The 27544-nt window shown below is 42.3% G+C and overlaps 1 protein-coding gene and 1 pseudogene across 1 annotated transcript; one reads left to right on the top strand and one right to left on the bottom strand.

Annotated features, from left to right (window-relative positions):
• Positions 1-5830: 5830 nt before the first annotated feature.
• LOC142939321 (general transcription factor II-I repeat domain-containing protein 2B-like) lies at positions 5831-10245 on the top strand (annotated as a pseudogene).
• Positions 10246-22223: 11978 nt separating this feature from the next.
• On the bottom strand, positions 22224-26178 carry LOC142939320 (antiviral innate immune response effector IFIT1-like). Its single transcript, XM_076082595.1, has 2 exons — positions 26143-26178; positions 22224-23618 (listed from the first exon to the last, which is right to left on the bottom strand). The coding sequence occupies exons 1-2, from the start codon at positions 26176-26178 to the stop codon at positions 22332-22334; spliced, it is 1323 nt and encodes a 440-aa protein (XP_075938710.1). The 3' UTR covers positions 22224-22331.
• Between the last annotated feature and the right edge of the window lie 1366 nt (positions 26179-27544).

The raw sequence follows: 27544 nt of genomic DNA, 5'->3' as shown, positions 1-27544 counted from the left end.
GGATGAAACTTCAAGAAAACAACTGATCAGTAATAATTGTTAAGAAAAGGATTTTTAAATCCCTGTGGCACTGACTGAAAGGTAAGACTGAAGAAACACAGGAGGGATAATAGTAGTAGCCTAAAGACAGAAAGGAGGGAATGAAGGAAGAAGGTACCAGACATCTGACTGAACAATCAACAATGATATGAAATGTAGAAACAGCTACTCACCTCATCATTTAGCTGTTTCCTCAACTCTGTAACTTCTCTAAGTTAGTGTGGCTGGTTTTGGCTCTTGATGCTGCTTTGGCTTCGCTGGTATAAATGATAAGATGTTGTTGAGCACGCAGCTTTATATGTTCACTATCACGTCGAAGCGCATCGTAGAGGCGGGGCACTTGAGTATAATTTCTTCTATTGTCTTCTAGAAACACTCCTTTACTTTCGTTTCCAGGAATTGAAGCCTACAGCCACGTCTCATGAATCTAAAACATGACTCGTCAAATGTTGTGATTATATTTTCTCTTGAGAAAATGTTGAGTTAGAAACAGTTTTTTAGTTCTTCTTACAGAACATGATGCCACACTGGGGGAAATATTCACATCCAAGATATCACATTGTTATGGCTGCACCTTCACTTCGAATGGTAATATCTACGTGTTGTGAGACCTTTCAACGCATCTGTATGTTTTGTGACCTGTCTTCGTCTTCACTTTCATCTGATCAAACTGAAACAAGAAAGTGGATCACATCACTCCAGTTCTGAGGTCTTTGCACTGGCTTCCTTTCCAACAAATAATTCACTTTAAAATCCTGCTGTTGGTTTATAAAGCACTGAATGGTTTAGGGCCAAAATACATCTCTGATCTGCTGCTACCTTATGAGCCATCCCGACCCCTTAGGTCGTCTGGGACCGGTCTACTTTCTGTTCCCAAAGTCAGAACTAAACATGGAGAAGCAGCGTTCAGTTTTTCTGCTCCACATATCTGGAACAAAGTCCAGAAAGCTGCAGGTCTGCTGAGACCTTCAGCTCCTTCAAATCAAGATTGAAGACTTTTCTGTTTGCTGCTGCCTTTAATTGAACCACTTACACTGCTTTTTTGTCTTTTAATGACTGTTTTCAATGTTTCAATGAATGTTCTTAATTGTTTTTAAATCTCCTTTACTTTTGCCTTATGTTTTGATGCTTTTAATGGTTTTATGTGAAGCACTTTGAATTACCTTGTTGTTGAAATGTGCCATACAAATACACTTGCCTTGCATGCCTTTGGCTTCTTTGGTATAAATGATAAGATGTTGTTGAGCACGCAGCTTTAAATGTTCACTATCACGTCGAACCGGATGGTAGAGGCGGGGCACTTGAGTATCATTCTTCTATTGTCTCCTAGAAACACTCCTTGACTTTCGTTTCCAGGAATTGAAGCCTACAGCCACGTCTCATGAATCTAAAACATGACTCATCAAATGTTGTGATTATATTTTCTCTTGAGAAAATGTTGAGTTAGAAACAGTTTTTTAGTTCTTCTTACAGAACATGATGCCACACTGGGGGAAATATTCACATCCAAGATATCACATTGTTATGGCTGCACCTTCACTTCGAATGGTAATATCAACGTGTTGTGAGACCTTTCAACGCATCTGTATGTTTTGTGACCTGTCTTCGTCTTCACTTTCATCTGATCAAACTGAAACAAGAAAGTGGATCACATCACTCCAGTTCTGAGGTCTTTGCACTGGCTTCCTTTCCAACAAATAATTCACTTTAAAATCCTGCTGTTGGTTTATAAAGCACTGAATGGTTTAGGGCCAAAATACATCTCTGATCTGCTGCTACCTTATGAACCATCCCGACCCCTTAGGTCGTCTGGGACCGGTCTACTTTCTGTTCCCAAAGTCAGAACTAAACATGGAGAAGCAGCGTTCAGTTTTTCTGCTCCACATATCTGGAACAAAGTCCAGAAAGCTGCAGGTCTGCTGAGACCTGCAGCTCCTTTAAATCAAGATTGAAGACTTTTCTGTTTGCTGCTGCCTTTAATTTAACCAGATTCAAGGATATTAATCAATTTCCTGCAATTCTGAATTTTACTACTGTATTTTATTTCTTACACTGCTTTTTTGTGTTTAATGACTGTTTTCAATGTTTCAATGAATGTTCTTAATTGTTTTTGAATCTCCTTTACTTTTGCCTTATGTTTTGATGCTTTTAATGGTTTTATGTGAAGCACTTTGAATTACCTTGTTGTTGAAATGTGCCATACAAATACACTTGCCTTGCATGCCTTTGGCTTCTTTGGTATAAATGATAAGATGTTGTTGAGCACGCAGCTTTAAATGTTCACTATCACGTCGAACCGGATGGTAGAGGCGGGGCACTTGAGTATCATTCTTCTATTGTCTCCTAGAAACACTCCTTGACTTTCGTTTCCAGGAATTGAAGCCTACAGCCACGTCTCATGAATCTAAAACATGACTCATCAAATGTTGTGATTATATTTTCTCTTGAGAAAATGTTGAGTTAGAAACAGTTTTTTAGTTCTTCTTACAGAACATGATGCCACACTGGGGGAAATATTCACATCCAAGATATCACATTGTTATGGCTGCACCTTCACTTCGAATGGTAATATCTACGTGTTGTGAGACCTTTCAACGCATCTGTATGTTTTGTGACCTGTCTTCGTCTTCACTTTCATCTGATCAAACTGAAACAAGAAAGTGGATCACATCACTCCAGTTCTGAGGTCTTTGCACTGGCTTCCTTTCCAACAAATAATTGACTTTAAAATCCTGCTGTTGGTTTATAAAGCACTGAATGGTTTAGGGCCAAAATACATCTCTGATCTACTGCTACCTTATGAGCCATCCCGACCCCTTAGGTCGTCTGGGACCGGTCTACTTTCTGTTCCCAAAGTCAGAACTAAACATGGAGAAGCAGCGTTCAGTTTTTCTGCTCCACATATCTGGAACAAAGTCCAGAAAGCTGCAGGTCTGCTGAGACCTTCAGCTCCTTCAAATCAAGATTGAAGACTTTTCTGTTTGCTGCTGCCTTTAATTGAACCACTTACACTGCTTTTTTGTCTTTTAATGACTGTTTTCAATGTTTCAATGAATGTTCTTAATTGTTTTTAAATCTCCTTTACTTTTGCCTTATGTTTTGATGCTTTTAATGGTTTTATGTGAAGCACTTTGAATTACCTTGTTGTTGAAATGTGCCATACAAATACACTTGCCTTGCATGCCTTTGGCTTCTTTGGTATAAATGATAAGATGTTGTTGAGCACGCAGCTTTAAATGTTCACTATCACGTCGAACCGGATGGTAGAGGCGGGGCACTTGAGTATCATTCTTCTATTGTCTCCTAGAAACACTCCTTGACTTTCGTTTCCAGGAATTGAAGCCTACAGCCACGTCTCATGAATCTAAAACATGACTCATCAAATGTTGTGATTATATTTTCTCTTGAGAAAATGTTGAGTTAGAAACAGTTTTTTAGTTCTTCTTACAGAACATGATGCCACACTGGGGGAAATATTCACATCCAAGATATCACATTGTTATGGCTGCACCTTCACATCGAATGGTAATATCAACGTGTTGTGAGACCTTTCAACGCATCTGTATGTTTTGTGACCTGTCTTCGTCTTCACTTTCATCTGATCAAACTGAAACAAGAAAGTGGATCACATCACTCCAGTTCTGAGGTCTTTGCACTGGCTTCCTTTCCAACAAATAATTCACTTTAAAATCCTGCTGTTGGTTTATAAAGCACTGAATGGTTTAGGGCCAAAATACATCTCTGATCTGCTGCTACCTTATGAGCCATCCCGACCCCTTAGGTCGTCTGGGACCGGTCTACTTTCTGTTCCCAAAGTCAGAACTAAACATGGAGAAGCAGCGTTCAGTTTTTCTGCTCCACATATCTGGAACAAAGTCCAGAAAGCTGCAGGTCTGCTGAGACCTGCAGCTCCTTTAAATCAAGATTGAAGACTTTTCTGTTTGCTGCTGCCTTTAATTTAACCAGATTCAAGGATATTAATCAATTTCCTGCAATTCTGAATTTTACTACTGTATTTTATTTCTTACACTGCTTTTTTGTGTTTAATGACTGTTTTCAATGTTTCAATGAATGTTCTTAATTGTTTTTAAATCTCCTTTACTTTTGCCTTATGTTTTGATGCTTTTAATGGTTTTATGTGAAGCACTTTGAATTACCTTGTTGTTGAAATGTGCTATACAAATACACTTGCCTTGCCTTTGGCTTCTTTGGTATAAATGATAAGATGTTGTTGAGCACGCAGCTTTAAATGTTCACAATCACGTCGAACCGGATGGTAGAGGCGGGGCACTTGAGTATCATTTCTTCTATTCTCTTTTAGAAACTCTCCTTGACTTTCGTTTCCAGGAATCGAAGACTACAGCCATGTCTGATGAATCTAAAACATGACTCATCAACCTACCACATTGTTATGGATGCACCTTCACATCGAATGTAAATATCAACCTGTATATCAACCTTTGAACACACATGTTTCGTGACCTGTCTTCGCTTTCACTGTCTTTCCTGGGATTGAAAACATACAGCCACATCTGATCAAACTGAAACATAATTCATCAACTTTGGTCACTCAATTTTCTCCTCTGAGTTATGAGTTACTGTTTTGTAATTACAAAAAAAGAACTCATACTTATGACAAAAGATCTCGTGATTACGAGATCTGGATTTCATAATTATGAGAAAAGTTAAGGTAGCCTAGTTCGATAAAGTCGGAGAGATATTCAGATCCGGACTTCTCAGATCAGTAACTCAGAAGCGTGCGCAGGGACCGTCTACAAGGTGCAATGCTTAAAAAAATAATAGATATATCACAAAACTATTCAATAACTTCATTATTATGCTGTGGAGTGTGACCACAAGTGTCAGTCATTCAGTCATTTATCCATTAAGTCATACCTCGTCAGTGTCCAGGGAACGTTTTGGTTTAGGATGATCTGAAACAACTGGTTACCTTGGGCGTCTCTAGGGGTGTAATAAATACAAATGAATTGTTTCCTGTGTCACTTGGTCTTCTTTGTCCTGTAAGTGGAAACTGTTGATGTGTTACTATTACTTATTTAATTGCTACATATTGAACTGTAAACATTTCAACATTTAAAAGACATATAAAACACGGTGATGTTTAAAAGTTGTTCAAAAGTGAACGTTTTTTCAATGACTATTGAAGACGTTGAATAAACGTTCAACGGGATTTGCAATATTGTCTTTCAACTGAGAAATGTGGATGTGGTCTCTTAGTAAGCCTCTAAAATGATGATATACTATTATTAGCACAATGTTTAGTATTGCAAATCCCGTTGAAATGTGGTCTGAACGTCAATGTTCAATCAATGTCTTCAAATAGTCGGTGAAAAAACTTTGAACTTCTTTTCAACAGAAAAATGCTCGCTGGTGATTATTTACTCCAACAATGATATGAAATGCAGAAACAACTACTCACCTCATCATTTAGCTGTTTCCTCAACTCTGTCACTTCTCTAAGTTATAGCGTGGCTGGTTTTGGCTCTTGTTGCTGCTCATCTATAAAGAGAGACTTCGCAATTATAATTTGGAAATTAGAATGGGAGATGTGAGTTAGCTGTTAGCCCTCAAAAATGTCAGCCTGTGTTAAAAAAAGAGACTGACAGAGTGTAGAATTTTTAACAAAATATGGACTTTAAAGTTTTTTTTACTGAAGTCAAAGGTAAAGCCGTGTGCATAGTTTGTGGATAACAAGTCGCAGTGTTGAAGGATTACAATTTGAATCGTCATTACGAGAGGTAACACGCGGAGAAATATGAAAACTTGACGGATGCAGAGCGGGTACGGACGTCTGAGGCTTTGCTAGCTAAGCTGCAAAAGCAACAAGGCCTTTTTACCAAAGCTTCACACATCCAGGGATGCAGCCGCCAAGACCAGCTTTGTGATATCCCACAAAATTTCAAAAAACAGTAAGCCATTCTCTGATGGGGAGTTTATCAAAGAGTGTTTGGTGGACTCTGCTGTACTACTATGCCCCCAGAAAAAAGACGCATTCGAGAATGTGCAGCTCTCCAGGCGCACCGCAGCGAGGAGGATCGAGGACATCGAGGGAAATCTGGAGCTTCAGCTGCAAAAAAAAGCAGACAATTTCGAACTTTTCTCCTTGGCTCTGGACGAGAGCTGCGATGTCCGTGACACAGCCCAGTTACTCATCTTTGTACGTGGGATAACGAAAGACTTCGTGATTACAGAGGAGCTGGCAGCAATGCAGTCAATGAAAGGGACGACGACGGGGAGTGATTTGTTCACGGAGGTAAATGCATGCTTCCACAAGCTGGGACTCAAATGGGACAAACTGGCATGTGTCACAACCGATGGTTGTCCAAAAAATCTGATGGGGAAAAATGTCGGACTTTTAAAGCGGATGCAAGATAAAGTGACTGAAATCAACCCAGAACTGAACTTGGTATTTTTGCATTGTATTATACATCAGAATGTGTTGTGTAAGTCAGTGCTAAAACTTAACCATGTTATTGATGTTGTAACTAAAATAGTTAACGTCATCAGGGCAAGAGCATTGAATCACAGACAGTTTGTTGCACTCTTGGAGGAGCATGAGACTGAACACAGCTGTCAGGTGGCTCAGCCTGGGCAAAGTGAGTTCGGAACCTGAGAGCAGAGATTCAAGAGTTTTGTGAGAAGAAAGGAAAGGACATCCCAGAGCTCTCTGATGTAAACTGGATGACAGATTTTGCATTTGCTGTTGATGTGATGAATGATCTGAATACCAAACTGCAAGGCAAGGGCCTCTTTGCACATGACATGTAGCCTGGTGAAGGCTTTCATGAGAAAGTTGCAGTTTCTTTCAAGCCAGATGCAGGTAACACTCTCACCAACCTGCAAACCCTGAAAGAAGCCATACCATCAGTTGAACATCTCCACAGGTACTCATCCATGTTACGGGCACTGCATGGTGAGTTTTCAAGGCCATTTCAAGACTTTAAAACAGTTGAGAGTGAAATGCACATGATTTCTTCTCCCTTCACGTGTGGTGTGGATAATGCTCCCAGTGATGTTCAGCTCTAACTCATTGACCTGCAGTCTGATGCAGTACTGCAGAGCACTTTAAATCAGTATCACTGCTGGATTTGTATTCTTCTCTCAAAGAGGAGAACTTTCCACACATGAGGAGGCATGCTCAGAAGATGTTGGTTCTCTTTGGATCTACCTACATCTGTGAACAAACATTATCCGTGATGAAGTTGAACAAATCCAGATCCAGATCCTCTCTCACTGACATCACCTGTCAGCTGTCCTTCACATCTCACCTCACACATTCAGCCTGACTTCAGTCACTCGTTCAAGCTCAACAAAGACTAGATTTCTCGCACTGAACTGAAAAACAGAAAGAGGTAATTGTATAGTAGTAGTTATAAAAGTACTCATTTTGCAAAAACATGATCCCCGTCAGTGTTCTACTATTATATATGGATATTACAAATGTATATGTTGTTTGGATCATTATTCCTGCTGCAGATGTTTTAGGTGGAGCTCATTTTAACTCCTTTATACTCTGTTGTTCAAAAATGATAATGTGCAAAGTAACTAGTAACTAAAGCTGCCAGACAAATGTAGTGGAGTAAAAAGTACAATATTTCCCTCTGAGATGTAGTGGAGTAGAAGTACAAAGTTAAATAAAATATGAATACTAAAGTAAAAAAGTACCTTGAATTTGTACATAAGTACAGTACTTAAGCAAATATACTTAGTTACATTCCACCACTGATCATAACATTTACTCTTACCACTCACAGCTCATCAAAACCAAACAACATACTGCTTTTTATAAAGAGGTGGAATAATATTGAGCAGGATTGAGTTCAGTCTATTGGTCCGGCCCTCCACAACAGTCCCTGTTTCTCATGTGGCCCCTTGGGAAAAAGAATTGCCCACCCCTGGTCTACAAGGTGCAATGCTTAAAAAATAATAGACATATCACAAAAATATTCAATAACTTCATTCTTATGCTGCGGAGTGTGACCAAAAACACTTCACACATCAATGGTCTCTTAAACTAAAAAGGGTAACCCTTATTACAATGGTCATAAACAGGTGCATACATGAAATGTGTCCTCTGCATTTAAACCCACCATATGGCTTCAGGAGCAGTGGGCTGCTGTAAAGCAGACCAAGGAGGAACTTGGGGTCTAGTATTTCACTAATGGACAGCAAGACATACAATTAATAGTAGCCGAGGATCAAACCACCAACCTCGAGGTAAAAGGAAAATGCTCTCTTGCATCTTGTTATTGTGTATAACCAGGAGAAGACCATTGATATATGAAGTGAGTTTGGTCACACTACACTGCATGTCAAATGAAGTTATTGAATATGTTTGCACTATGTCTATGTCCTTGTGCACTCACTCTCACAGCCACATAGAAACCGACATTATTTGTGCAGCTCAGATGACGGCTCGTTTTGATGAAAATGAGGATGTAGATCGTTGTCTACCTCAGAACGAGTTGCAAAGTGGCATCGTTTGTGTTTTAACATTTCGCTCACAAGTTATTGATCTGGAAAGTCTGAATCTGTGAATATCTTCTGACCTTTACCAAACTAGGCTATCTTATCTTATCTTATTTAATTATTACGAGTTATTATCTTGTAATTACAAAATAGTAACTCATAATGACGAGATAAGGTGTTTATATATTGTCTTCTTTGGATGAAATGCGCTTCTATAATTTAGAAAGGTTATTTTCTTCATCTTGAAGAACTTGATCTTATTCTGAGTGAAAGATTAAAACCCGAGATACCACATTGTTATGGCTGCACCTTCACATCGAATGATAATATCAACGAGTTGTGAAACCTTTGAACGTATCTGTATGTTTTGTGACCTGTCGGCCTTCACTTTCGTTTCCTGGGATTGAAAACCTACAGCCACATCTGATCAGACTGAAACATAATTCATCAACTTTGGTCACTCAATTTTCTCTTACGAGTTATGAGTTATGAGTTACTGTTCTGTAATTACAAGAAAATAACTCACACAAAATGACAAATAACGAGATCTTTTGATTAATAATGACAATTGAGTAAAGGAAGTCGAGAGCTGTAAACAGAGACAGCTCGCCTTCAAAGTAAAAGTTGCATGTTTTCAAATGTCTTTGCTCCAGCGATCAATTTAAGGAGAGTGTTGGAGCTATTTATTTGATATTGAATTTTGTTATTTCATTTAGAGAGCTTTATAATATTCGTTCAGAGAGGTTAGAACAAATATTAAAAATAATGAACATAATATATAACTGTTACAAAGTCATATTTCTGCCACTCTTCCACAATTGAAGGTGAATAAACTGCCGATGAGCGGAAACACTGAATTATATGTATGTAATGATTCATTATATTATCAACTTATTTATTTAAATAAAGGCTTCCTAAACTATTTAGGTGAATATTTCAGGCTGTAGTGTTGAGACTTGTGAAGAGAAAGAGTTGATTTATCTTGAACTTTGACTTTATAGCTGGCTCTGTTGTCATGACAATGATGCCACGAAGCTATCCCATGTAAAATCCTTCAAGTAAAAATAATTTTGCAGGATCATCCTCTGGGCTTGAACATCATGACTTTCCACAGCATAAATATCACTCCTTGTAGAACATTGTCTGTGCCAACCCTTATTTTAATAAAACAAAATTTCACTCTTCAATTTTCTTTACTTTTATGAAATTACAAACGTTTTCTACTTGTGTCTGCTGCCCGTTGGCATCATGGTAACATGGATTTCACACCAGCCAATCAGTTCCTTCCATCAAAAAAACTTTATTTCAGACTCTTTTGCCGTCTATCATTAAGTAGTACTAATCAATATTATTGCAGCGTCCTCATTAAATGACATTTACATATGTTGAGGGCTGAGTAAGTCTACGACTACCATTATTTACTGAACCCTCAACAATATATTGTAGTATGAAGAAACAAAATTTAACAGCACCACAAACATCCTCCAAAATGACAAACAGTTGAATCAACACCTCTCTTTAGAAGGGAGGATTTATTGCAGGACTGTTGTATTATACTGCATTAGTTGTAGCTCAGTGTACCTAAATTAATTTAATATCCACCTGTGTGTTGTACGTCCAGTCACATTCACACAGTGTAACCCGTCAGCTCTGGAGAATCTCTACACACCTCAGTGTCAACTTTCTCTGGGCTCAGCATCATCCTGCAGTGATTAACACGCAGCAGAGACACTGCTCACTGCTACATACTGTCTCTGCTATGCATTGAACATGCAGGTTTACACTGGAAAGCCGATTGGAGGAGCCCCACTGAAGAATCAGGGCATGAGGGTTGTGCTCAACATGGCAGAGGGTATCAGGGGGCACAACATTACGTGTGACAAGTTTTTCACATCCTACAACCTGGGTCAGGAACTTCTAAAGAGAAAGCTCACAATGGTCAGGACTGTCCGATAAAACAGATCTGAGCTCCCTGCCGAACTGTTGGAGATCAAGAACAGGGCTCCCCAGTCGTCCAAGTTTGTCTTCACAGACACCACAGCCCTAGTGTCTTACTGCCCCAAAAAGGGAAAGAATGTTGTGCTCATGAGCACTCTCCATAGAAATGCAGAAATCAGCACCAGAGAGGACAAGAAACCAAGCATGATTCTAGATTACAATGCCACTAAAGGGGGTGTGGACAATTTGGACAAAGTAACGGGGTCCTACAGCACCAAGAGAATGACTGGCCTTTAGTCATCTTTTATAATATAATTGATGTATCGGCCTACAATGCGTTCGTCATCTGGACGGAGATTTTTCCTCAGTGGAACGTGTCGAAGCTGTACAAGAGGCGCATCTTTCTCGAGGTACTTGGGAAGGCACTCGTGGTGCCGCACATACAACGGAGACAGCACCTACCGAGGACCCCAGTCGCTGCAGCCACAGTGAGGGAGATCCAGGAGAGAAGTGCACCCAGTACACTAGTGTCTGAAGTAAGTAATTGTGTGTGTGCATGCATGTGTGCGTTTCAGGGGATCAGGAGAAAGACATAGTAAAGTAATCATTATCTTTATCTTTCTAGGTTGCTGCTGGGTGAAAGAGGAAGAGGAAGAGGTGCCAGGTCTGCCAGCCATCCGATGACATCAAGACGAGCACAACATGTGCGACATGTGCAAAATGTATTTGCACAAAGCACACCGTGACGACATGTCACTCGTGTGCTGTGTAGACACAGATACACAGACAAACGCATACAAACACACACACACCTCGTTCATTGTGCTCATCTCTTGTTCATTTTTGTAAATGTCTGTTTCTTAACACTATAAATAAACATAAATAAAGTTTACTTTCAATACAAATCGTTATGATTCATTTGGCTTGATTTTGAGTGAGCGGGTCAATATGACCCTGAACATCAGAGGTGTCTCATCTCTATTTATCTACATCACCCCATGAAAAAAAGAAAGTTTCAAAAAACACACACACGATGCATCAGTGAGCAGAGAGGCGGGACGGTGGTCCCTGAACCAGGTGAAGTGAAGAATACTTGATTTGACGGCAACTTCGCTTGTTACTGCAAAAAAAACATTTGCAAGTAAAAGCCAATCATTTATCAATACATCTGTTCCACAACCACTAACATGTAAACAAAACCTAATTCAATTGGCCGCTCTCATCCACTATACCCTAACTCGCTATGTTTACACAAACACAGCACATGCGATCAGCCAAAAGCTTTTTTTCTCCTTTTTGTTTTTTTACAAACAAGCTAAAGCGAAGGCTGTCTGTCTGAAGTTTACTGTTTATCTACGTGTTGTGAGACCTTTCAACGCATCTGTATGTTTTGTGACCTGTCTTCGTCTTCACTTTCATCTGATCAAACTGAAACAAGAAAGTGGATCACATCACTCCAGTTCTGAGGTCTTTGCACTGGCTTCCTTTCCAACAAATAATTCACTTTAAAATCCTGCTGTTGGTTTATAAAGCACTGAATGGTTTAGGGCCAAAATACATCTCTGATCTGCTGCTACCTTATGAGCCATCCCGACCCCTTAGGTCGTCTGGGACCGGTCTACTTTCTGTTCCCAAAGTCAGAACTAAACATGGAGAAGCAGCGTTCAGTTTTTCTGCTCCACATATCTGGAACAAAGTCCAGAAAGCTGCAGGTCTGCTGAGACCTTCAGCTCCTTCAAATCAAGATTGAAGACTTTTCTGTTTGCTGCTGCCTTTAATTTAACCAGATTCAAGGATATTAATCAATTTCCTGCAATTCTGCATTTTACTACTGTATTTTATTTCTTACACTGCTTTTTTGTGTTTAATGACTGTTTTCAATGTTTCAATGAATGTTCTTAATTGTTTTTAAATATCCTTTACTTTTGCCTTATGTTTTGATGCTTTTAATGGTTTTATGTGAAGCACTTTGAATTACCTTGTTGTTGAAATGTGCTATACAAATACACTTGCCTTGCCTTTGGCTTCTTTGGTATAAATGATAAGATGTTGTTGAGCACGCAGCTTTAAATGTTCACAATCACGTCGAACCGGATCGTAGAGGCGGGGCACTTGAGTATCATTTCTTCTATTCTCTTTTAGAAACTCTCCTTGACTTTCGTTTCCAGGAATCGAAGACTACAGCCATGTCTGATGAATCTATAACATGACTCATCAACCTACCACATTGTTATGGATGCACCTTCACATCGAATGGAAATATCAACCTGTATATCAACCTTTGAACACATATGTTTCGTGACCTGTCTTCGCTTTCACTGTCTTTCCTGGGATTGAAAACCTACAGCCACATCTGATCAAACTGAAACATAATTCATCAACTTTGGTCACTCAATTTTCTCCTATGAGTTATGAGTTACTGTTTTGTAATTGCAAAAAAATAACTCATACTTATGACAAAAGATCTCGTGATTACGAGATCTGGATTTCATAATTATGAGAAAAGTTAAGGTAGCCTAGTTCGATAAAGTCGGAGAGATATTCAGATCCGGACTTCTCAGATCAGTAACTCAGAAGCAAAACGTTGTTAAAACACAAACCAAAGAGCACAAGAGTGCGCAGGGACCGTCTACAAGGTGCAATGCTTAAAAAAAGAATAGATATATCACAAAAATATTCAATAACTTCATTATTATTCTGTGGAGTGTGACCACAACTCAGTGTCAGTCATTCAGTCATTTATCCATTAAGTCATACCTCGTCAGTGTCCAGGGAACGTTTTGGTTTAGGATGATCTGAAACAACTGGTTACCTTGGGCGTCTCTAGGGGTGTAATAAATACAAATGAATTGTTTCCTGTGTCACTTGGTCTTCTTTGTCCTGTAAGTGGAAACTGTTGATGTGTTACTATTACTTATTTAATTGCTACATATTGAACTGTAAACATTTCAACGTTTAAAAGACATAAAACACGGTGATGTTTAAAAGTTGTTCAAAAGTGAACGTTTTTTCAATGACTATTGAAGACGTTGAATAAACGTTCAACGGGATTTGCAATATTGTCTTTCAACTGAGAAATGTGGATGTGGTCTCTTAGTAAGCCTCTAAAATGATGATATACTATTATTAGCACAATGTTTAGTATTGCAAATCCCGTTGAAATGTGGTCTGAACGTCAATGTTCAATCAATGTCTTCAAATAGTCGGTGAAAAAACTTTGAACTTCTTTTCAACAGAAAAATGCTCGCTGGGTGATTATTTACTCCAACAATGATATGAAATGCAGAAACAACTACTCACCTCATCATTTAGCTGTTTCCTCAACTCTGTAACTTCTCTAAGTTAGTGTGGCTGGTTTTGGCTCTTGATGCTGCTCATCTATACAGTATACATATCCCTACCCCACTTTATTCATTTGACTTTAGGTATTAGACATATAATGGTATGATAGTGTTGGGAACGTAGAGGAGCGTGTTTGGTTTATCAGCATCTAAGAAATTAAATTCTTGACATCAATAGAAATATTAATGTCAGTAACAATTATTAATGATTATTAATAACAACGGGGCACCACCCTGCGAACAGGGACCAATAACCAAACAATAAAACTAAGTCTCATAATTAGCGTTCACTCATAATGTCAATAGTCTGAGTACTATTACACGTTCAGAGTGAAAGTGAAGGTTTAAGTTCGAGCACAGGCCACTACATCCAGTTATTATTACACACATATGCACAAGTAATCACAGACGACTGCTCTTTAAAATATAACAGAGTTTATTAAATCAAAACAATAAATGATCAAATCAAGTACTATCAAAACAAACAAACACTATCATACAATTATATGTCTAATACCTAAAGTCAAATGAATAAAGTGGGGTAAGGATATGTATATAGATATATGTACATGTGTGAGTGTGTGTGTGTGGAAACAAAAGGGGGGGGCCTACTCAAACAGTGACGGTACGTAACCTAAAAAGGGGCGTGTGAGCCTACAAGCAAAGATGGCGGAGTCTATTGACCCGCGACAAGATAGTTGAGAGGTGGCTACGTGTAACCACGTGGGACGGCGCACAATGTGGGTTGGGACAATAGATTACTCGACCACGTGTCTGAGAGGTTCACCCAAAATCAGTGAATCTACCTATGTGTGTGCGGGTTAGTAGGAAGAGAGAGAGAGAGAGAGAGAGCGAGAGCTCCGAGTGCGGTGCTCGGCGCTGCAGTGAGAATGTGAGGAACAGCTGATCCCTCGTAAACTCTGCGGTCGGATTCTGAATCGACCGGTCACGCTTGTACGGTGATAGTTGCGGTTCTAGATCTCACTCACAGAGCCGATTTAAAGAAGAGAGAATAAAACCAAAAACAAAATAAAAGAATCCCCAAAACAAACAGATCTTTATCACCGCGGTGAGATGCGAGTATTGCTCTCTTATCACCCCGAAACTCGGTCGGCGAGACGAGGCTCCGCCACCGTGGTTTTGGTCTTTGAAATGATAAAATCACAACCTCCACATCCACTAGCAGCGACGGATCTAATGCAAACAGTTATAGCAGGAAATACACAATATAACGGGACTCCGTGGTCCGCGATGCTTGCGCAATAACACGTTATAACACGACCGTAACTTAACGTAACAAGATACAGGAATAACAACGACATAACGAATAGGCTAAATTAAGCTAATGCTATGCTAAGCTAAGCTAGGCCCAGATACCAGTAACTCTTACTTGTAGAAGCTTCGTTCGGTAGGGTACGTTTCCCGTGGTGGGGATCACTCGGTCCTCGAGTAGCCGCTGGCTCTCGGTGGCGCGGCCTCGGGGCTGGCTGACGCAGACTCGGCCTCCTCGCTGCAGAGAGGGGCTTTTTAACTTCGGCTGAGGGACGAGGTTTGGGTCGTCCTTCCCGGAAATCTTCGGCGAGGAAAGATTGTTACCTTCTGCCGGCGGTGTGTACACAAAAAGGGTGGGAGAACGGGGCATAGAAGTTATCCGTTCTCGCACTACAGGATCCAAAACTCAAAATAAAACACAGTCTGTTCGACCAGCCGAATGTTACATGTGACCTGATAGGATTTGATGAGGCCGCGGTTCCTCGTGGATCTTCTTGTCCCCTGGACGAGTCCGGAGTGAAGAGGCCTTGTGGACCTCCTGACACCAGCGCGTGTCCGGGGTGAAGAGAGCCTTGTGGATCTCCTTACACCAGCGGTGTCTGGACGGAAGAGAAATAATTCTAGCTGTGCTCAGGCTTATAAACCAGGTGGCACAACCAGTGGGGGGCCCTTTCTTGGCCAATGAGGGACCAGCATCAGGTTTCTGCTGTGCTGGGAGGTGTAGTCATTCATCTTGGAGTTTTCCATCAGACGTTGTATGACAGGAAGGAGCATGGGTGCTTCTAGACTAGGGCCAGATCCCAACAATAGTGTTTGTTGGTTTTGATATTACTTGATTTGATCATTTATTATTGTGATTTAATAAACTCTGTTATATTTTAGCAGTCGTCTGTGATTACTTGTGCATATGTGTGTAATAATAACCGGATGTAGTGGCCTGTGCTCGAACTTAAACCTTCACTCTCACTCCAAACGTGTAAATAGTATTCAGACTGTTAATATCGTGAGTGAACACTAATTATGAGACTTAGTTTATAGTTTGGTTATTGGTCCCTGTCCGCAGGGTGGTGCCCCGTTCTTATTAGTAATTACTAATTAACTTATTGATGTTAATAACTCCATTGATGTTGATAGTTTAGTTTCATATTTGCTGATAACCAAACTCTTTACGTTCCCAACACCGTCTATCATTAAGTAGTACTAACCAATATTATTGCAGCGTCCTTAGTAAATGACATTTACATATGTTGACGCTGAGTAAGTCTACGACTACTATTATGTACTCAACCCTCAACAATATATTGTAGTATGAAGAAACACAATTTAACAGCACCACAAACATCCTCCAAAATGACAAACAGTTGAATCAACACCTCTCTTTAGAAGGGAGGATTTATTGCAGGACTGTTGTATTATACTGCATTAGTTGTAGCTCAGTGTACCTCTGTCACGATCAGGCTTTGCCCTGTGTGTTCTGTGTCTGTTTCTTTCTGTAGCTCCTCACTCACCTAATCAGTTCATTCAGTGCACCTGCCAGTCACACTCACCTCATCAGCTCATTACTCTCACCTGTTCACTCTGCCTAGTCACTATTTAAACCCCTGTCTTTCACTCACTCACGGCCAGATCATTGTGTGTTTGTTTCCTACCTACCCGCCCGTTTTTGCTCATCCTGTTCCCGGTTTCCCAGTCTGTCTGCCCTGCCTTGTCCTGCTGGATTTTCCCCCTCGTCTTTTGTCTTGTCCTTGGATTACCTGTTTTTGTTTGTGAGCTATTAAAGACCTTTTTTTCCCCTACTCTGACTGTCTGCGCTTGAGTCCTCATCATGCCCCGTGACAGAATGATCTGGCCCACAATGGACTCAGCAGACCATGGGTTGAAGTGCCGTCTCCCTGAGTGGTATGAGCAGTTCATGGGAACCCGCCTGGCCTTTGGTGGGCCTCGGAGTGTCCAGAAGGCGAACCGCGACCTGATGGACTGCCAGCTCAACACTCGTAGGAGACAGAGAAAGAAGGGTCAGACTTCCATCCCCGCTGGGCCGCAGCGATTCCCCGCTCCCGCTGGGCCGCAGCTAACTCCAGCTCCCCGTGTCCTGTCGGCGGTCCGACCGACTCCACCTCCCCGTGTCCGGTCGGCGATCCAGCCGACTCCAGCTGTCGCCTCGGAGCAGCAGCTATCCCCAGTCCGGGCCGCCGCCGTCTCCGAACCGCAGCGACCTCCAGTCCCGGCCGCCGCCGTCTCCGAACCGCAGCGACCTCTAGTCCCGGCCGCCGCCGTCTCCGAACCGCAGCGACCTCCAGTCCCGGCCGCCGCCGTCTCCGAACCGCAGCGACCTCCAGTCCCGGCCGCCGCCGAACCGCAGCGACCTCCAGTCCCGGCCTCCGCCGTCTCCGAACCACAGCGACCTCCAGTCCCGGCCGCTGGCGCCTCCGCGCTGCAACGACCTCCAGCCCTTTACCCCGCTGGGTCATCAGTCTATCCCCCTGAGCCCCAGTCTATGGACTCCGGTTGCCCGGAGCCTCATCTCCAGTCCCTGGAGACCTGTTCCCCGTCTGATCTCCAGCCCCTGGAGACCTGTTCCCCGTCTGATCTCCAGCCCCTGGAGCCCTGTTCCCCGTCTGATCTCCAGCCCCTGGAGCCCTGTTCCCCGTCTGATCTCCAGCCCCTGGAGCCCTGTTCCCCGTCTGATCTCCAGCCCCTGGAGCCCTGTTCCCCGTCTGATCTCCAGCCCCTGGAGCCCTGTTCCCCGTCTGATCTCCAGCCCCTGGAGCCCTGTTCCCCGTCTGATCTCCAGCCCCTGGAGCCCTGTTCCCCGTCTGATCTCCAGCCCCTGGAGCCCTGTTCCCCGTCTGATGTCCAGCCCCTGGAGCCCTGTTCCCCGTCTGATCTCCAGCCCCTGGAGCCCTGTTCCCCGTCTGATCTCCAGCCCCTGGAGCCCTGTTCCCCGTCTGATCTCCAGCCCCTGGAGCCCTGTTCCCCGTCTGATCTCCAGCCCCTGGAGCCCTGTTCCCAGTCCGATCTCCAGTCTCTGGAGCCCTGTTCCCAGTCCGATCTCCAGTCTCTGGAGCCCTGTTCCCAGTCCGATCTCCAGTCTCTGGAGCCCTGTTCCCAGTCCGATCTCCAGTCTCTGGAGCCCTGTTCCCAGTCCGATCTCCAGTCTCTGGAGCCCTGTTCCCAGTCCGATCTCCAGTCTCTGGAGCCCAGTTCCCAGTCCGATCTCCAGTCTCTCGAGCGCAGTTCCCAGTCCGATCTCCAGTCTCTCGAGTGCAGTTCCCAGTCCGATCTCCAGTCTCTCGAGTGCAGTTCCCAGTCCGGTTCCCAGTCTCTAGAGTTCCGACCCCCTCCTGGTTCCCAGTCTCTAGAGTTCCGACCCCCTCCTGGTTCCCAGTCTCTAGAGTTCCGACCCCCTCCTGGTTCCCAGTCTCTAGAGTTCCGACCCCCTCCTGGTTCCCAGTCTCTAGAGTTCCGACCCCCGGACCCCCAGTCTCTAGAGTTCCGACCCCCGGACCCCCAGTCTCTAGAGTTCCGACCCCCGGACCCTCAGTCTCCAGAGCTCCGTCCTCCGGACCCTCAGTCTCCCCAGTCTGCCAGGCCGGCCATCCCTCCTCCGGGCCCCCACCGCCCTCCCTTGGAAGATGTTCATGTTTTTCTTTTTTTTTCTTTTTGGACATCTGGAATCCGTCCCTTGGAGGGGGGGTACTGTCACGATCAGGCTTTGCCCTGTGTGTTCTGTGTCTGTTTCTTTCTGTAGCTCCTCACTCACCTAATCAGTTCATTCAGTGCACCTGCCAGTCACACTCACCTCATCAGCTCATTACTCTCACCTGTTCACTCTGCCTAGTCACTATTTAAACCCCTGTCTTTCACTCACTCACGGCCAGATCATTGTGTGTTTGTTTCCTACCTACCCGCCCGTTTTTGCTCATCCTGTTCCCGGTTTCCCAGTCTGTCTGCCCTGCCTTGTCCTGCTGGATTTTCCCCCTCGTCTTTTGTCTTGTCCTTGGATTACCTGTTTTTGTTTGTGAGCTATTAAAGACCTTTTTTTCCCCTACTCTGACTGTCTGCGCTTGAGTCCTCATCATGCCCCGTGACAACCTCATTTAATTTAATATCCACCTGTGTGTTGTACGTCCAGTCACATTCACACAGTGTAACCCGTCAGCTCTGGAGAATCTCTACACACCTCAGTGTCAACTTTCTCTGGGCTCAGCATCATCCTGCAGTGATTAACACGCAGCAGAGACACTGCTCACTGCTACATACTGTCTCTGCTGCTTGTTCTGACAAGTGTCTGTCTTCATAGTGAGACCAGTGAAGACAATATCAAGAAGACTGGTACTGCGTCTTTAACAGCCGACTGAAGCTCAGACGACTAGTCAAACTGTTTCAGTCATTCACGGGCAAAGAGGTCAAAATGTGAGGATTTTATGCTTTTGTTTATCAGATATGATTGAAAATTTAATTTCTCAGAGTGTTGGACTGCTTGTCGGACAAAACCAGTGATGCATTACGTCTGATACATTATGATTGATATTATAATCATGTTATCCCTCCTGTTAAGTTGCGGGTCAAATTGACCCGTTTCGAAGTTTGAAAATCTAGAAAAAATATTTGAAAGTACTTTTTCTGTATGAAACTTCTTCTGCGTGCCTTAATTAGTGTAATCAACGTTAAAAACGTTCATATCATGTATTTGCAACCCCCCATGCACGTTTATATTAAAGAGATGATGTTCGGGTCAATTTGACCCGGCAGTGAAAGTGGAGGCTATAAGGGGTCAGAGGGGTCAAGTTTAGACCATTTATTTCTTTGAAAATGTGAGACAAAGTATTTCTTACTCCCTCCCACCATGTTTCACCCCATTTCACACACACACACACACACACTTCGTCCCAATTTCACATGCACACACACTCTCTTTCTAACTACCCCACCTGTGCGAGAAATACAGATTCTATTTTGACTTCGATGGGAACCTTTTATTTTCCCGTGGTAAAACTCCATCCACACTTAGCAGGGGAGGGGAGAAACATACAAAAGGGTTGCTTGGGAGTCCTACTTTCCGCTTTCATCCACTATACCCTAATCCACTATGTTTACACTAACACAGCACATGCAATCAGCCAAAAGCTTCTTTTTTTTCAAACAAATTAAACCGAAATTTGTCTGTCTGAAGTTTACTGTTTATCTTAGTTTTGTCACCGGAGTTCACGGTTAGGACCCAATAGCAAGACCACAGGAGACAGGAGTTGATATAAACAGGTTTTATTTTGAAGGTGTGTGAAGGTGGTCCGACACCAGAGAGTAGGCAGATCGACGGTGTGAGTCCCGTGGCTCGACACCGGCGGGCTGGTAGCTTGACGGCGTGATGTAGTCCGCTAACACAACGGAGGACAGAGCAGCGGTGTGTAGTCCGTTAACACCACGGAGGGCAGAGCGGCGCTGAGTAGTCAGTAAACACAGAGGGCACGGGTGATTGCCGGACCGACGGACACCCGAGGCAGGCGCTCGAGGGAGAAGATGCAATGGGGTTGAAGCTGGTGAAAGACAGTACGACCTGACAACCGCAGACTGCAGGACCAGAGTTTATATATTGTCAGGGTAATCGTTAGTGGGACCCGAGTCTGGTGTGTCAGGCTGCAGGAGGTAATCGGCTGGAGTGGCTGCAGCTGTGTGGCCATGGGAGGTGTAGGGTCTGACAGGGATCCTGACAAGTTTGTTCTTGTAAACTTCTCTACTGGCTGAGACAAAGCAGACAGGAGGACAGAGGACGGGAGGAATGACTGATACTATCTAATGTCTGTGTTCCTCATTATTATTATTGTTTATAAACTTTAACAGGTACTGGTTTACTCCAGTGAAATATTAATGACTTTATAAAGTGACTTTGCTGGTGTAAACATTAGTTATAATTCATTTGAATTTTTTTTATTCTATATATGCTTTCAAAGCAATAATTTGTCATGAAAAAGAACTGAGTATTGATAAAAGTAGCTCTTTGCAGTAAAACCTAAAGATAACTATCACTACCTGAAGGCCACCGCAGATCTCCAATAGGCTTAGAAAGGGAGGGGCTGAGCTGAGGGTCATATCGTTGCTTGTTATCTGCAACCTCACCACTAGAGGCCACTAAATCTCACACACTGTTCCTTTAAGTTGATTCAAAGTTAGAAACAGTTTTTTCTTCATCTTGAAGTATGCCTTCATGCCACACTGAGTGAAATTTTCAAACCCAAGCTCCCACATTGGTTTGGCTGCACCCTCCCATCAAATGGAAATATTAACTTGGTGTGCATTATTTTAAACACACTTATATATCTAGTATATGTGAACATTTTGAGCAGCGGCCGTCTGCAGAGTGTTGGTATGAACAGCGGTGACAGCGGTTACCTGGAGACACCTGCGTTACGACACTGCTGCCAGCTTCCCTTGTAACCTGGTTACTGTTTGGTTACCACTTCACACTGACGGGGCTGTTTAACTGAAAACCAAAAATTCAATTTGTCAGTAGCTTTTAAGAGCTGTAGTTTGACTAACATCCATCAGCGCCCTGTGAAGAGGACTGCAAGATTGTGTAGAGTACATGGATTTCTTGTATAGTAACGAGCAAGAAAAAACACAAGTGGAAGACTTCTTAGTGTCATTGTATATTTAATAGTATTAATAGGTAATTGTGTACTACTGAGACACAGCTTGACATACTTTCTATACATACAATCAGCTGCATCTGCTGTTATATTCAGGTTACAGGCATCAAATGAACTATTACATTATTAGAGAATGTTATATTCCACGACTCAAAGGCATACAGCAAAGCAGATTTCACATACTGCTAGTAGTAGTAATAGTAATGTTCTTACATAAACTTAAAATACAGTGCTAACAGGGAAAAAACACACAACAGGAATATAATAAACACAGTTGATCAAAATCTATCGTAATAACCCATGTGATGTTGAATAATTCTAATGACATTTAGACATCACAGTGGATGTTATTTAAAAGACCAGTGTTATCGAATGATTCAGCCTGTCGTACAAATCGAGTGTACTACTTCCTACAAATATATAGCTTTTTGGATATCTTTTTTAAAGCTTTTGTCTTCCATTAACTACTAAAGTGTAAAACCTTGCAGACACCTGCCTTATAAAAGGATACTCAATTAGCTCAATTAATAAGTATTCTTTATTTTAGGTAATGCAATACATACATTTTTTCCAGATTTAGGACCAGTGTTGTAAAAAAAACACACTATGGCTCCTGCAGGTTTTCCAGAAACTCCTCTATTTCTCTCCACATTGAGTTCCTGCGTGTATTTTTAATCTTCTCTAGAGCTTTGATGCTGTTCCCACGATAGAAGGATTGGTGCGGTATCTCTGCCGCCTTCATGTGATATTTTATTGACTTGTCTTGATCCTTTCGAACAAAGTTTAAATATTTTGCGTAGTGGTTGTAAAGCAGCTGTTTGTATGCAGGTTCCAGATAAATTTTTAGCAGTTCCTGGTACATCTGCTCAGCTTTAGCCTGGTTGGACTTCGCGTATATGTTTGCAAGGTCTACTTTCGTCACAAATGAAGAATCAGGGTAAAGAGAAATCACCTCCTCATGGAGACTGATTGCTCTGTCTATCGTGCTTTGCTTTGGGAGATTGTCACTGGAAAGAATGATCTTCCATTTGTAGTAGAGTGTGGCACATTTCTTCAGATAACGCTTATCTGGATGGTTTTCCAGAGCCTTCTCTGCCAAATCAATGGCCTCATCAATAGATACATAGTGTCTGTAAACCCATAGTATTGCTTTCCAACCACTGTAGCTGCTGACAGGATTTCTCAAAATCTTTCCGGCTAACTCACGTGCTTCATCCTCAACTCTTTCTCCATTCGTTGCACGTTGCTCAAGGTAGTAAACTGCGAGGCACAAGTTCTCTGGATCCTGTTCCTTGGCGACTCTCATTTTCTCCAAGATGTCAGCCTCCAGCCCTGTGTCACTGTGCTTAAAAACACTTGTTAACCTCATGGGGTGACTGGTGTTCCACTCCACCATGTCCGGCTGCATCCTGATGGCTTTCTGAAAGTAATCTGCAACCAGCTCTCTGTGTGCGCTGAACTTCAACAGGGTCCAGGCTTTTTCAGCGTAGATCTCTGCATGGAGCTCGTCCTGCGATGGAGATGGGTATTTCTTCATCAGGGCTTCAACCTTGGACAGATAAGCCTCGCTCTCTGCTTGGTCTCCCAGGTGGTGGTGCAGCCAAGCCAGGTTCCCGTAGTTCACCACTAACCAGGGACCGTCATCTGCTTTTCTCATCTGGCGGAAGGCCTCTGCAGCCTTGTTGAAGAAACTCTGGGCATCTTTGGTGAAGCCCAGCTTGTACTGAATGAACCCCCTCAGGTTGTAAATGTGACCCAGCCAACAGTTTCCCTCCTCCGTGCCGATGTCCACCAGCTTCTCGCTGAGATGTAGAAAATAGGTCTTGCTGGGGTCCAGATCCCAGGTAAAGTGGCACTGCAGGGCCTCCAGTTTTGAGAGCAGTGTTTGACTCTGAGCAGCACTGATGGGGAATAAAAATGACAAATATTAAAACACATCACTAGGTTATGGATAAGGAAAGAAGTATGAGAGGATAGGAAGAAAAAATATGGACCAACAAACGGCTGCAAAGAGAAAGTAAGGTAGGAAGAGGAAAGTAGGTGAAGAAGAAAAACTTGAAAGAGAAACAGAAGAGGACAAAGGAAGGCAAATGGGTGGACGTAGAGGAAGGTATTAAGGAAATGGGACAATGGAGGGAAGGAATGGAAAAGAGTTATAAAAACGGACAAAATATAAAACCATGATGGACAAGAAGAAACAAAGGCTGAAAAAAACACACAAAGGTAAACAAAGTATGCAATGAATACATAGATTAGTAATGAAAGGTAGGATAGCGTCTGTGAGGAAGGAAGAAACAGAGTGAGGCAGGAGGAGAAAAAGGGGGGGCAGAAGGACAGAAGGGAGAAAGAAAAGATGGCTGGAAGAGGTAAGGAAGGAGGAGGCAAGGAAGGAAGGTCGGAAGGAAGAAAGGTAAAGAAATGGTGTGAGCCACAGAGGAGAACGAGGAAGAAAAAAATGGAGTAAGGAGAATAAAATAATTCAACAACAACGTTTCACATTTGTCCACCAGAATTATATTCCTGGAAGTGTGGGATGAAACTTCAAGAAAACAACTGATCAGTAATAATTGTTTTAAAAAATGGGTTTTTAAATCCCTGTGGCACTGACTGAAAGGCAAGACTGAAGAAACACAGGAGGGATAATAGTAGTAGCCAGTGGCGGCTGGCCAATAGAGGGCCATGGGGCCTGGCCCCACATTGAAAAAAAAATATTATAATAATCATAAATTATACAAATTGTCAATATTTGTGTTTTTGAACGATGGAATGTACCCAGTAATAGGTGTAAAATATGATATCTGCGCAAAATATATGCTTTTCCTGCTCGTCCTCTCCGCGTGTGTGCTCGTCTGCTCATGCTCTCCGCCTGTGTGCATGACACGTCTCAGAACGCGATGCTAGGGGGGGCATAATCGTTTTTGCCCAAAAGAGGCGGGTCTATGAAGCAGTTTAGCCAATTGCTGATTAAAGACATAAATGAGTGACATACAATTTAGCCAATCAGCGCCCTCAAATCGATTCAGTGTGGGGCCAAAACGATTTTCAGATGATATCAGATCAGCCTGACCCCACAATCAGACAGCAGACTAGCGGGAAAGGGAAGCAGTACATGCGAAGCTTCTGTACTAGCTGTACGCCAGACAGGTTTGGCTAGCTGCATGACGTCATGCTAATAATTTATTTAGCTTTTTTAAACAACGGGGACAGATCCAGCACGGACAGTTAGGGAGTGAGGGATGAGGAGGTAAGGAAACATGAGAACACCAGGGCACACATGGAGAACTCTGTCAAGCTACATATTAGGCAAAGTGAACATCTTTTCTTCTACATAGTTGTCCTCAGTCTCATCTGCTTAACATGGTCATGGAGGCATCAACATTTAATTGAGATGGTAAATTAACAGTGAAAACTCATCATAGCTTAATTTAACATCAGTATTTATAATTACACTTCATGTTTACTTCTCCTGATCTTTACCTCCTATAACAAGGTCCATAGGGGCATCTCAATAAATAAACATGTTATATTATATTATATAAGTGTTATATAAATGTTATTTACTGCTTTTTTCCGTGTTGGAATAAATGTTAAATATTTAACTGCAAAGTAGTAATGCGTGTTTGATACTTTAATTTTTTTGCATTAAATCATACTGGGATGTTTGCTGAAATTGATAGGATGGCCCTACCTAGAAAACTTTCCACCAGCCACCACTGGTAGTAGCCTAAAGACAGAAAGGAGGGAATGAAGGAAGGAGGTACCAGAGATCTGACTGAACAGCAGTGTTTGAATACATCATCAATGACTTGAAGGATCCATAATGTTAATATTATTTGGTTGTAGGACACAATGATAAGATATGAAATAAATCATAATAAATACTGCTCAGTGAGCACTAACCAGGATTTCAACATTGATTTCTGGTTGAAAACTGGTTGAAATTGGGTCTGAACGTCTTAGACCTATTTTCACCGTCTTTTCAACCGGCTAAAATGCAGTTACAACATCAACGTGTCACAAAACACCAATTTATTTTAAAATATTGATGGTTTGTTCAGTTGTAGGTTGAAAGAGAGATAATAATGGTTACTGTGAACGTATTTGTCGAAAGTCATATTACACTGGTCGGTGAAATGTGGTCTACACAAAGATTCTGTCTGTATGTTCATGTAAAATACGACTCTGTGTTTACTGCTCGAACATGCAAGCGCAGGAACTTAGGCTCAGAAATCTTCTAAAACTTTGAAACATGCACTGTTTCTGGATACTCGGCACAGGACTTGAGGAGCGAATTGAACGAGCTGACCGAATAAACGTGAGGCTTCACGCCAACGACATACTCTGTAAGTACTTGAACTACTGGATTCCAATATTGTAAACCGAAATTAGCACCATTAATATAATTTTATGCTCACGATGCGGGCGAGGCTGCTAGCTTGTAGCATTGGCATGTTAGCTGGTAGCGTTAGCTTGTAGCTATAGCAGCATGGGCCAACAGTAAACATAAACATGTGTGTAGTTAATGTTGGATACTGTCTTTATGGGCTGTCACTGTAGCCCATTGAGTTTTTAGGCAATTTCACATGCAAAATACACGACGCCAGTGGGGCTGTACACAGTTTAAATGGGGAGGAAGTGAGTAAAGCATTGTTGTTTGGCTTACAACAATATACAAACACAGTGGCGGGCCGTGCATTTTATACCTAGGCCTTCACTGCTGTCCTGCAGCTGAAATACCACCTTATAACCACATGATGGCACCACAGATATTATTCATTTTTAAGGCTGTAATTATGTATGTCTTCGTATTAAACCATTCGGTACGAGTCTTATGATACGTTTGAATAATACTCGAGCATTTGGAAAATGCAGAAGCCCAAATTCAGGAAAATATAATGTTTTCTGCACTCATGTAGGACAGTGGTTCTCAGCTGGTCTGGCTGTGAGACCCACCATCATTCCTTGATGACAAGCCACAACCCACAGAGATTATATTAGGATTTTACTTTCACAACTGGAACATTGAATGTACTGCTCTGCAAGGTCTTTCCTCGTCTCAGTCCCCTGTGTCATGGTGTGTGGTACATCTCACTCCGGTCAGGAAACTTGTCAGAATGCCCATATTTGATTGGCTGAGCTGCATCACGTGATGTGATTCACTACCCGACTACGCCTCTGTTGTTAAGTTTCGTTTCACGATAGTCACGTGCTCACCCACTGACCAATCACAGCACACTCTGCACCTCGCGGCAGTGCTGCACATGGACACTGATCTGCACGTAATGCTGACGTAGCTATAGGCCGGCTAGCAGGCTCTGACACGTCAAAGAATACGCCCAACATGTCAAACTAAAGATCTGATTGGTTGAAGACTATGACAATCAACAATATTGTCCCCATTCACTTAAACTGCACTGGATGCACTTGTGAGTCTGCAGGCCTCTGCCTCTGTTCTTACCTAGAGACACAGAGGTGAAATCTGATTGGATAAAAGCTCTACTTAAAACAAGCTGCACTGGAAGCAGAGCAACTGAGGAAGACAGTAGCTGTGCAATGAGAAAATAAGATAATGGGAAAAATATTTTTATAGATTATAATACATGTAGTGTATTTAAGAAAAATTATTAAATTATAAAATAGATATAGCTTTGTGATTCTGTTTAGGCCAGCAGAGAAGGCCTTGCAGGCCCTGACGGCCCACCACTATACAAACAATATAAAGTATTATACTGTGTAATATCCAAGTAAGCATCTTTCCGTTGAAAAGACGTTTAAAAAACGACTATGGTCACTGGTGAAAAGACGTTCACAACTGGT

The sequence above is a fragment of the Anarhichas minor genome, unplaced genomic scaffold (genome assembly GCF_050575085.1).
Source record: "Anarhichas minor isolate MPS153535 unplaced genomic scaffold, ASM5057508v1 ptg000096l, whole genome shotgun sequence".
Classification (NCBI taxonomy): domain Eukaryota; kingdom Metazoa; phylum Chordata; class Actinopteri; order Perciformes; family Anarhichadidae; genus Anarhichas; species Anarhichas minor.
This window is presented reverse-complemented; position numbering and strand designations above follow the sequence as displayed.